The sequence below is a fragment of the Anthonomus grandis genome, chromosome 22, assembly GCF_022605725.1.
Source record: "Anthonomus grandis grandis chromosome 22, icAntGran1.3, whole genome shotgun sequence".
Lineage (NCBI taxonomy): Eukaryota > Metazoa > Arthropoda > Insecta > Coleoptera > Curculionidae > Anthonomus > Anthonomus grandis.
The window spans coordinates 45,533,730-45,546,945 of record NC_065567.1 but is presented as its reverse complement, the minus strand read 5'-3'; the positions used below and the strand labels follow the sequence as shown (position 1 = coordinate 45,546,945).

The following is a 13,216-nucleotide window of genomic DNA, read 5'->3' as shown; positions in this document are numbered from 1 at the left end:
TAGGTGTTGTCTTTAAATTATTGGTCCTATCAGCCAAAACAATGTAAAATATTGCAAGCATATCTAAATGATGCTATACCCATATATGGGTATTTAAAAGGGACCAAACTTCGTGAAATTTTTAATAATATTGTCTATATTGAAAATAATTTAAAGGCAAACAGTTGGGTGAAAGTTTTATAAATTTAAAGAGCTTAAAAGTAAAAACAGTGTATTTTATTAGTTTACTAACAAGACTTATAGATAAATACTAACCTGATGATTCAATTATAAACCGCCTGTGAAGATCTGGTCTAGATAGAAATGTTGATCTTTCTATTCCGTCAAATTGCAATTTTGTAAAACTCCACAGCTTTGTAGAGGTCGGAACTTCGTCCCCACTTTGCGATAACAGTGACGTGGTAGGACTGGTTGGAGACTCAAAGCCCTATAAATTATAAGAATTTTAAAACTCTAAATACTTAGATAATAAAATATTGCAACATCTTTCTGCTGGCTAAGTTAACAGTAATAACATTTAAGAAAAGAAGCTGGAAACATAACTTTTCAACTTTAATTTATGTATTAAACATATTATACGCATGTTGCAGTAGAAAAACTGGTGGATCAGGAGACTTTATATACCCACACTTTGCAGTTTGGGAACCGTGTATACGGGTATACACTTTGCGGCTAAACCGGCCTATCTTTGCTGATCACCACGATTACCTACAAGTTTAAATGGGAGACGATATATATTTCTTCTGTATCCTTAACATAATATTTCCTGTATCCTTAACATCAATATTTACAAATACCAATATTTATTATCCAACAAAAAAAGTAATTGTTAATTTTAGTGTTTTCTAAATATATATTTTTATTTACCAAATTAACATTTCGAAACGAAAAAAAGGAAAAAAAACTAAAATATTGAAACGTTTTACACACACTATACATGTTATTGACAAACACATATTCGGTATAATATTTGGATAAATAATACATGTGGCAACGTAGTGACATGTGACATATAAAAATGAGGTTATATTTTCTTTTTGGGTTTGGGACTTTGGCTCAGGCACCGGTATAATAAAATAACTGTTATCAATTGTTTAAAAACATAGTTCACGTCAAACCAAAGCAGTCCCAAGAGCCAGGATGTACAAGATAAATATGGGGATTTTGACGTTGGTGGTAGAGTTATCATCGAAAAATAATTACGACCTTTTTAATTTTTTTTTAATGAATTAAAGTATACTTAATTATCCTAAGAAACGAGAGTTGTCAATATTTAAATAAGAAACTGACTAGTACGGGCATATGTATGCCGAGGATTGGAATCACATGTCGGCCATCTTACTTGGAAAAGTTGATACAAGTGACATTTCAAACAAAAGCAGGTTCCTGGTAAGAATTTTTTTTAAATTTCAATCATTTCAATAAAAAGGCAAAAATATGTAAATACCAAATAATATATTGTAGCAATATTTGTTAGTGATTTACCTTCGTCCATATGTAATAAACTATATGGTACCAGTTAAAATATAAGTTTTTTTTTATAAAATTTATATTGTAACGAAATTCGGGAACACACTTTTATTGTCAACGTCAAAAACACTAACCTAACTCGCCTTGACTGTCGTTTAATTGTTTCCAAGGTAAAAACTGACTAAACAATTAAAACTGAATGAATTGTTACGAAGCGCGTCCTTTTAAAACCTGATGGAACAGTTTCGAAATATTTACAATTATCTTCATTGTTTTTGCCCAAAGAGACCAATAATTTTAAGAGAATACTGACAGTCAAAGCAAGCAAGTATCCAAATTCTAGAAAATTAGAACTACGGGGATTTACAATAATTTAACCTAAATAACCTAAATTGGGGCCAAAATGGGGCTCTCGAACAAGATAAACTACTTAAAAACTAAACACTATAGATAGAAATAATAAAACAAACGTAAGTATAACCCTAAAGAAACCCTACGAATCAACTTTAACTACAGAATACTAATAAAATTGTACAAAACCTAGGAGAATAATCAACGTTTTTTTACATTTTCATAATACTGCTCTCCTCTCAAGTTTGATCGTCCCGATCAAACATGGGACCACCTAAGTCATGATAGGGCGCCAGCCGGACGATGTTTACAATTTTCATCTTCGTTGTCGGATGTCGCTGGCTACGGTACACCACGTCGTTGATTCTGGTGACCACATTGAATGGACCTTCCCAATCCTTCTAAAGTTTTGGTGACTTGCCCTTCATCCTCCGTGGATTGTATAACCAGACTTTATCCCCAGGATTAAAACCGGTAGAATTTGCCTTTATGTCATAACGTGATTTAATTCTGTTACTTTCTAGATGAAGTTCATCCCGTGCTTGTTCGTGAACAATTTGTAAACGCTCTTGTAAATGGTCGACGTACTCCTCAAGGGTTTTAGACTTGTGGGGTCTTCCAGTAATAATGTCCAAAGGTAAACGAAGTTCATCACCGTAGACGACTTTTGCCGGGCTTTTTCCAGTTGACTTGTGGATAGAAGAACGATATGCCAATAGAAATGGTTGTATACAGGTATCCCAGTCAGTTTGCTTAGAGTTTACCACCATCCTCAAATAAGTTTCAAATGTGCGGTTAAATCTTTCAACCATTCCATCAGACTGACGGTGTAGTGGGGTTGTACGGGTCTTATTGATTCCCAGTAACTGGCATACTTGTTGGAATATTTGTGACTCAAAGTTTCTTCCTTGGTCTGAATGCATCTCTCTGGGTACACCAAATCGACAAATCCAGTTCTGGAACAGCACTTCAGCTACTGTCGGTGCTTCTTGGTTTGGAATGGGATAAACCTCGGGCCACTTACTAAAGTAATCCGTAGCAACAAGAGCATATCGGTTTTCGGAGCTACTAGTAGGAAAGGGTCCTGCTACGTTTACGACAATTCGTTCAAAAGGTGCACCAACAAGATACTGCATCATCTTTCCTCTTGTCTGGGTTCTTGGGCTCTTGCTTGACGAACACTGCTCACACTGTCGGCACCAGCGTTCAACATCTTGATGACTGTTCAGCCAGTAAAACCGTTCTCTAACTTTTGCCAAGGTCTTACTTACTCCAAAATGTCCGCCGACACCGCCATGAACAGCTTCAAGAACTTCCGGAATCCGTTTTCGAGGAAGGACTGTCAGATACGTCTTTTCTTTTCCATCTACGCTCTCCCAGACTCTTTTTAACAATCCATCTTTTAAAACCAATGAATTCCATTGAGACCAATAAGCTTTTAGTTCTGGATATTTGTCAGAAATATCTTTCCATTCTGGTTTTGAAATTTCTCGAGATTTCAGTTCGTAAATAAGACCAAATACTGGGTCATCACACTGATCTTGGATTAAACTAGCTACACCCCACTCTTTAGAACTGTGAAGGCCAATCCGATTACAAGTAAATATCTCTGGATGCTGTTTTGATTCCTTTTTAAAACAATGTTGACATGTTTCAATACAGGGTCTTCTCGATAAAGCATCGGCATTTTGGTGATATTCGCCTTTCCTATGTTCTATTGTAAAGTCATACTCTTGTAATCGTTGAAGCCACCTTGCTATTTGTCCTTCGGGGTTTTTAAACTGAAACAGCCATTTCAACGAAGCATGAACTGACCATGCTTCGTTGAAATGGCTAAGGATAAATCGTTGACCATACAAATATTTATAGAAATGTTCAATAGCTTTTCCTGCTGCCAATAGCTCTCGTCTGGTGACACAATAGTTTTTTCTGGTTTTGATAACGTTTTACTGAAATAAGCTATCACTTGCTCGCCATCTTCATATTTTTGTGATAGAACGGCCCCAATTCCAAACATTACTTGCATCGGTATCCAAAATAAAAGTTTGTCCAGGAATCGGATATGTTAAAATTGGAGATGTGCATAGTGCTCTTTTTAACCTTTGAAATGATTCTTCACAGTCTGTTGACCTAAATACCATTTTGTCCTCCGTAAGCTTATGTAGAGGCTTTGCAAGATTAGCGAAATTTCTTACGAATCTTCTGTAATAGGTACAAAGGCCCAGAAAGCTTCTTAACTGGTGTTTGTCAGTGGGTCGTGGCCAATTTTCGCTTGCCTCTACTTTATCTGGATCAGTCTTGACACCTTTTTCTGATATTACATGGCCAAGGTATCGAACTTCTTTTTGAAATAAGCAATATTTTTTAGGACTCTGAGAAGGTTCTATCACTCCTTGTGTCCTCATTTTTTGAAGCATTGAGGAAACTTCTCCTTGTTTAGCTATCGGAATTCTTCGAGGTGCTTGTTTAATCGAAGCATTGTCTCTAGTGTTAATTCGATGCTGCACCAAATCAGTTCTTTCCAGGTTATTAATATCTTGCAAGGAAAACACATCTTGATTTTCTTCAAGAAGACGTCGCAATTTACTACACTGGTCTATGGTTAAATTGGCAGAAGATTCTTCAAATAGGTTTTGTAAACATAGAGGAAAAGGTCTGTTTAAATAACGACTTCTATCAGTATTTTTCATGACTGCCACTACTTTAGAGCATACGCCAATGTTCTCTTCTGATTTCAGGTGTTGATCATATCCTTTTAAATTTACCATTCGAACCAAAACAGTCGATTTCTTGGCGTAGAGAACGTCTTGGCTGGAAAAATTCCTTGACCATATAGTTTGCAGTTTTCCATGGGCTCAATCAAAACAGTTTCTCCCTCTTTTCCTCCAGTTGTAGCATTAACCACCACCTCTGAATTTCCTGGTATAGTAACATCCTTGAATAACTTAACGACTCTGGTATTTACTTTATCTTTATATAGGCGGTGCATAAAAATCTCTTCATTTCTCGTCGTCAATATCCGGCTATACACATCCATTTTAAACTGCTGAGCATTCATAACATCTAATCCTAATATGACATCATCCATGATTTCTGCCACTAGTACTGGCTGTTGGAATGTTGTTAAGCCAATGGTGACTGTAGCTTCATGCAATCCAAGAATCGGGATCCTTTTTCCATTTGCAGACTCCAGAATTAAATTGGGTGGTGCTGAAAGCCTACAGTGTGCTACGATGTTCGGCTTCACGATAGTATGGCTTGATCCTGTATCCACTAGCATCTCACATTCACGGCCGCATATTTTTCCCGGTACTACCAAGCTCTCTCCAGGATGTGGCAGCTGGTTTAGTCTTATACGTGGGGCTTGGTAGCACCCAGCCAGCTTGCACCCCATAAAGCTGACTAGTTACAGTTTTCCTGGTTCCTTGGATCTCTTAAAGGCTTGGGGCATTGACGTTTAAGGTGGCCCTCCTCATTGCAATTCCAGCATTGCAATGGTCTTTTAGGTTTCCTCGCTAATAATGATTCAATCTTCTTTAGGCGGTCTTCGAGATCAGTTTCCGAAGTTCTGATTTGTCTTATTCGTGTCTGTCTTCTAGTTGCTTGAAAAGCTGCCTCATACTCTAGTCCATGGGCCAAAGCTTCTGATATACTTTTATGATGAGCCATCCTTAGAGCATGGTTAGTATCTGGATCTCGAACTCCGCCAATAAAACAATTTATAGAAATTAGTTCTCGGAACTCTGTTGGTGCTGAAGGGTAAGCCAGATTTACTAATCGAGCAACATCGGCCTCAAACTGTTGGAGTCCTTCCTCGGGTTGTTGTCTTCTAGATTTCAATTGAGCCTGGTACACTTGTTGTAGATGAGCTTCACCGTAGCTCATCTCTAAGGTACGCACCAGTACGTCGAAATTGAGCTGATCCTCAGATGGTACCATTCTTAATATTTCTATAGCTTCTTCTCTAAGGCTTAGCTTAAGATTGATTGCCTTTTCTTCGTTATCCCAGCGATTTCCCCTAGCAGCGGCCTCAAATTGATTCAAATAGCTACTCCATGCTTCTTTATTTGCATTCTAGGATCGGGATGTCCGAGGAGTCCGTTTTACTTTCATCTCTGGTTCTTGGGTCTTTTTTTGTACTTGCCCCAATTCTTCTTCTACTGTTGCTTCAAAGTTAGTCATTAATTGTTTCTGATTCTTCTCCAGATCTTCTTTAAGTTGTAAAACTCGTTCCTCTTGTTTTCTGTCTCGTTCCTCCTGCTCCTTTTTAAGATTATCTTTTAAATTAAGTAAGTCATCTTTCATGGTTCGAATCAGGTCTTCATTTTCTTTCTTTAGGTCAAATTTAATTGTCTTTAGTAAATCTTCCTATTTCTTGTCTCGCTCTTCTTGTTCTTCCCTCTGTTTTGCGATCTCGTTCTTCTTGTTTGCGGTCTCGTTGTTCTTGTTCTTCCTTCTGTTTACGGTCTCGTTTTTCTTGTTCTACTTTTTGCTCGTCAAACTTCTTTAATAGCAGCTCCATCAATTTCTCGGTCTCCATCTTGGCCTGACTTCTTGTTAAAGGCATCCACTAAAATGAGCTTCCAAATATCCTTTACTTCTGACACCAATTGTAACGAAATTCAGCAACACACTTTTATTGTCAACGTCAAAAACACTAACCTAACTCGCCTTGACTGTCGTTTAATTGTTTCCAAGGTAAAAACTGACTAAACAATTAAAACTGAATGAATTGTTACGAAGCGCGTCCGTTTTAAAACCCGATGGAACAGTTTTGAAATATTTAGAATTATCTTCGTTGTTTTTGCCCAAAGAGACCAATAATTTTAGGAGAATACTGACAGTCAAAGCAAGCAAGTATACAAATTCTAGAAAATTAAAATTACAGGGATTTACAATAATATAACCTAAATAACCTAAATTGGGGCCAAAATGGAGCTCTCGAACAAGATGAACTACTTAAAAACTAAACACTATAGATAAAAATAATAAACCAAACGTAAGTAGAACCCTAAAGAAATCCTACGAATCAACTTTAACTACAGAATATTAATAAAATTGTACAAAAACTAGGAGAATAATTAACGTTTTTTTACATTTTCATAATAATATTTTTACCGACATTATTATGAAAGACTATTAAATATTATTACTAATATTTTGACAGATTCATAACATTTTTAATTCTTAATGACAAATTACAAAACTTTCATCTGACTGGCGTTTGACCGTTTACCTTTAACTGATTCCAAGATCAAACAAAACTGATTAAAATGTCAAGAAACATTGGTGAAAAAATAAATAATATTGAACTGAAATAAATCGGACTATTAGTGTGTGAAAATAGCAAAGCTAGAGGACCTAAATATTACTAAGATGAAAAGGGAGCTGGAGGAAAGGGACTGCTATACGACAGCAAAAAAACGAACTTGCAGGGGCGGCTACGTGACACATTACTTAAAAAAGGCGATGACCCAAGTAACTTTGTTTTTACTGGTGCAAGCGATTTTGGTCAAATGTTGCAAGGTCTGAAAAATAAGTTGCTGAAAATTCTGCAAAGATGGACTCCATGATGATAAAATGAGGCAGGCCTTACTACTAGCACATCCACCTAAGCTTTTATATGCACCAACACGGACCTTTGAATTTGAAACAGCCAAAAACACGAGTAAGTGCCAGGCTTATGTCCAGCAAGTGATTCCAGGAGAGGACGATTTTGAAGAATCGACCAAGTTGATCATTAGGGAGGCTACTGGCGGACATAGCCCCTAAAACCGGAAGTTGGAGTGTTGGAAATGTAGCAAAGCAGCTCTCACAAGAAGACAATCTCTAAAAGATTATATAATCTCTAAAGCTACTTTACCCAATACGGAAACTAAAGAAGGTCGATGCGAAGGGGCGATCATCAACCTGTATTCAGCAAGCCCCATTAAATACTGCCTAGGTCTCCTCGCTGCAACACTATACCAACCAGTATTAGTGAATACAGGTGCCTGCTCAAATCTGCAGCTAAAGTTCGGTAATCAAAATGGCGTTTACGAACAGCGATGGGAGATCAAGCAAATGTCGAGTAAATATGGTGAAACAAAAGCCACATTTAATAGCCACATACTATGATAGTGGCTGAGATTGAAGATGATGTGATCTTCGGGATCGACATAATAGACACCAGGAGCTTCGAGTTAAGCTTTAAGCAGAAAGTTCTAAAGATAGACGATGACGAAGTTGTCTTATATGGTGAGAGGTATTACAGTGTACGCGTCATACTTCCGGAAAAAAAGGGCACAATGTGACTTCGTAATTTTGGAAGATGGCGCCGGAAAATAGTTGACCACAACAGCAAAGAGGAAAGAAGGCACAACCTTGTGCCTATCTGTTGGATGGGGACATGCTTACCCACATTCTATAAACTAATTATTACATCTTGGATGGGAGAACGGATTTTACTTATATTATGACCAGAATAGCATCATAGCGGCTCAACAGACAGGATGTACGAGAGGTTCCATAGGGTGTAAAGAATAGCTAACTATCGACTCCGTAGTTTGCCATTAGGCATTTAACAACAAGAAGTACCTTTTCGCAGCATACATTGCTTACCGAAAAGCTTTAGATGCAGTTCCACAGCAATGGTTTATTAATGTACTTAAATTGTACAAAATAGATAACCACATAATTTTCTTTTTAGAATTCACTATGGCATCTTGGCAAAAATCAACAAAACTCCAGGTGCCTAACGGTAACTGCATTGGAACTAATATGATTCCTATTCGTAGGGGTATATTCCAGGGAGATTCCTTAAGTCCACTTTGGTTCTGCCTTGTCATGAACCCACTGTCTAGCCAACTCACTTCAACTAGGTACGAATTTGGCCTAAAAAAGAATAATAGAGAACTGACAAGAGTAAACCATCTACTTTATATGGATAGTTTAAAAATTCTTGTGGCGAAATGAAATAAACTAGAACAGATGCTTAAAATAGTTGAAAAATTATCTGATGATATAGGAAATTGTGCAATGGAAGAGCCTCAATCCGGAGGAACCGCCTTGTTGATCATAGTAACCTCTACGCCAGGTAAGTATGATGATATAGGATTTTTCAGCTATTTTAAGCATCTGTTCTGATCTAAATCTGAATGACCTTTGGATTGGATAAGTGCCGAACTATGAACATTATTAAAAGTAAACGATAAACAGGTGACTTTCAGATAGAGAACGGTCAAATAATTATTGCTATGGACCAAGAAGAGTCCTACATCTAGGAATGAAGCAACCGCAAAAAATAGACCATAGAACTATACTAAAGAATGAGTTGACTACTGAGTTCACTACAAGAACTTCTTGAAACAAGTCTTAATAGCAAAAATTTATTTAAAGCTATTAATACATATGCCGTCAAATCACTAACTTACTCTTTTGGTATTATAGGATGGACTAAAACGTACACCAAAAACTTGTAAAGAAAGGCTAGAACAATCATCCGCGCAGTGCCGTAGAACGAACTACGGTATCTCGGCATATGAGACGAAGAGGAATGGCCGACAAAGCGAAGCAACTGATTCAGCAAATTAGTAACTTGCAATCATTTTTCTTAAGAAAAGGTGAAATATCAGACATTGATCGTGCCGCATGTAAAGCAAACTCAACACCACTTGCAGCTTGAGCTACCCATACACCATAGCACCGGGCAAGAAAAATTGCAAGCTTGGATGGGAAAACCACTACATGGAAGACATGTTCACGAGGTTCAACAAGAGTATGTCGACATAGCGGCCAACAAGAAATTATTTAAAGTTTGTCGTAGGTAACCCGATAAGACAACGGAGTCCATTCGGCATGTGCCGGTGGATGTCAAACTTTGGCACTAACGAATATAAAGAACGGCATGATCTAGTTGCAAGGATACTGCATCAAGAGCTCGCAAAAAAACTAAACCCCTTATCAGCAGCCAAGGCCAAATGTTACATAACTATAACCCGGAACCAGTTTTTGAAAATGAGCAACACTCATTGTATTGGGATCGCACTGTACTTATAAACCAAGGAAGACAACTGGTGGAATGCAAGTTATTAATCGGTATTTGGCCAACATAGTCTCTGCTTCTAAAAAAACTATAATAGAATCGAATAGTGATGGGAAGAGAACTCCGGTCGCAGACGATTTGAAGTTTGATTGACTGCCAGGAACCGATGTAACCGAACCCTGGGGAGGACTACGTTAGTGAGCTACGTAGCAAAATGGATGTCGTTCATAGTCAAGTTCGCATTTAAGATGCCAGCGATCAGCGACTAGGTTTGGCTTAAAGATCCTAAAAAACGAAAGGGTAAATCACCGAACTTCAAATATCCTGGGATCGGCTACATAAAGTTATGGAAGTCATCAACAATGTCCTTTAAAGAAGACAAGCCCGGGGTAAAGTTAGAGCCATTTATTTTAATCGACTGGTAAGACGCTGATCTGTGGCAAATCCAATTAAAGCTGGATTTGATAATTGATGAATTCATGGATGGCCTATCATTCTGATAGCCAAAATATTCAATATGACGTAACCTGTTAAGTGCAGGAGTTTTTTACTTCTTTAGCAGAATATGCTGTAGCACATTGTTGGTCTAAGGATTTCCAATTGCATTTCCAGTCTGCAGAAATATGTGATTTCTACTAGAAGTTCAGAAAATAATTCAAGATTTTATGTAATTCCAGGTGTCGGGCAGCAAGATAAATAATAATAAATAAGATAAACTGGTAGACTTTCTATGTTATTATTGATGAGGCGTCACATCAGAAGCCAAACTAAGGATGTTTTGGACGCTTTGTAACCTCTAAACGAGAAGCTGCTTTCCGAGAACCTGGGAAGGCTGACAACTCCCTAGCTGGCCTGCGGACTCGATAACTTAGCCTACAATAGTAGTAGTAGAAAAAGTGATGGAGGGACAGTGCCTAATGGGTAGGTCTAAAAGTCGCTTTCCGCCAACCCCTAAATCCCCGTCATCACCGCTGACTACCCTCTCCAATCTCTCTAAAGAGGCGACCTGTCCTCCTAGTGAATAGGGCCTAAGGTCCTTTAGTTCCTCTATTAGATCCTAGCCCATCCTTCTCATTCTTCCATAAATGATATGCCATTTCTTCCGCCAGACCATACCTAGGGCATAGCGGGCTGGGCACTACGTTTAAGATATGCAGATGTCTGTTTCAGGTTTACAGAGGTGCAAGTTTTGGTATGCTGTTCAACGTCGTTTTCGCAAGAAAAGCGTATGTTGTTATTTCTATCAGAGATCCTACTGCAAGAGCAGTAGGATCTTCTACCGATATTGACATCCACCATGTTTGGGATCAATGCGGGACGAAATGAGTTTACTATAAGCGCCGTGAATATATCAGTTGTTCTTCTTCATTCGGGAATCATCTCGATGGCGCAAGCAATGAGCACATGCGCGACGTATAGACGACTCTATAGACACGTCGAAAGTTTGCGAATTTTGCGAACAATGGTCTAGCTAGTATATAAGGAGTCCTCGCCGCTAGGAAGCCAGTCTGGATGTTGGCGTGATTTTTAAATTGAAATAAATAGTAGAAAATAAATACAATGTCAATAAACGTTTCCAGTATAGTAAACGTATGTTATTAATCAATTGACTATAGTATAAAGTGTTTTAATTGATTTATCAAACGGTAAAAAGGCTACAAAACTTTAAAAAAAAATAGTTAATTTTCACAATTTTATATTTTTGAAAATGTTGGTCATTATTTTTGTTGCTTTGTGCTGATCACACTCTACCCACATTCACTATCTGATCGCTATTGGTTAAGTAGGAAGCCAAAAGTTTGGTGCTGTTAGAACTAAACCCATACTTACAAAGTTTTCTCAAGAGTATATCATGGGGAACGCAATCAAATGCCTTACACAAATCGCAAAACAAAACACTGCCAAATCAACTAGGTCTAAAATGACCATAACAGTACTTATATCATTTCTAAAATCAAACTGACACGATGTGAAGAAATGATTTGGTTCAAAAATGTTTGCTAATTCAATACCAAAACATTTTTCAAAGATTTTCGAGTTTATGAGCATCAGAGAGGGACGGTAGTTTTCAGGCTTGTCAGAATCACGCCTCTTGAACATCAAGGAATTACCCTGGCCGATCCAAGTACAATCTGAAACGTACTCCCCTCAGTCCTCAGGGGTTCCAAAAGAATCGGAAAGGAAAACTTGGCACTTACCGAAGATAGATACAACAGAAATAATGTACAAAAATATATGTTACAAATACAGTTATACAATAAACAGAAATAATGTTACATAATTATGTAAGTAGAGTTAATACAGTTCGGTAATCTACGTATAATCTGCTGATTTGATAGTTTGCGTGGGAACATCTGAACTTTTGAAGAATGACAGTGCTGAATAGGCAATAAACATGTGAACATTAGCTACATAACTAAGGTCGTTTAATTAAAAAAAAAATAGATATGTTCAAAATGTTTCTAATATTTTTATTGAGTGTTTTGTTATGTTAAGTTTTCGTTTCACATCTTATCTGTTTTTTTAAGAACCAGAGAAAGAGAGCTGCAACACGCAGAAGAAAAGAACACTTAAATAACACGCTAAATGCAGGATGCAATTGAGAAGAAAGGTGATAAAGGATTAATACTTTTTTACTCAGTAAGATCTAAAGATAAAAAAGAATAACTAAGAGTCATTTAAATCAATAATGTTAGCTAAGTTAATAGTAATTTTCATATTTAAGAAATCGTCTAATCTAAGACACTAGAAATGAATTTACATTTTGGTATGTTTTTTTTATTAGCCTCTTAATAACTTTAACAGTAAAAATATTCAAAATAATTGCTACTTGTGCAAATTACCAAGTTTTCCTTTTGATGGCGTGACAGATATTAAAATAAAAACTATCCGTAATGCGTGAAATAATACAATAACACTCCACAGTTGTCTAACCCCCTTATTGCTTACTGATATGAAAAAACTGTTACAACCTAATAATAAAAATTAGTTGAATCACGGAACTATTAACTGCCTATAATAGCAGTAGTTTTATTAATAATTTATACTAACGTGACCTCATAAACCAGTGTTGGAATATATTGTTTGATGTTATATTAAACTCCATAATTTTTATACAAAAAGTGTAATGAAACAGCGTTATTACAATCACCAAAAGTTATATGAATTTATTTACGTAATAATTAGTTTCTGCTTTGAATGCTTCAGCCGGCGTTTACAGTACAGATGAAAACTTCTCGATAAGTTTTCAAACTATTGAGATTTAGTAATTTTAAATTATTGAGATACTTTGATTTTTACTAGTCGCTCTCTCAGCTATCTGAAGTGCTTCTCTGAAATAACTTAACTTTTAACCTACGGAAACTTCTGTTA

At 36.9% G+C, this 13,216-nt stretch overlaps 1 protein-coding gene across 1 annotated transcript in view; it reads right to left on the bottom strand.

Annotated features, from left to right (window-relative positions):
* LOC126748477 (SKI family transcriptional corepressor 1 homolog-B) overlaps window positions 1–13,216 on the bottom strand; it is a 159,504-nt gene that overhangs the window by 19,336 nt on the left and 126,952 nt on the right. The window contains exon 4 of the mRNA XM_050457728.1: window positions 256–427. Coding sequence (XP_050313685.1) covers window positions 256–427 — 172 coding nt within the window. The remainder of the gene's footprint in view (window positions 1–255; window positions 428–13,216) is intronic.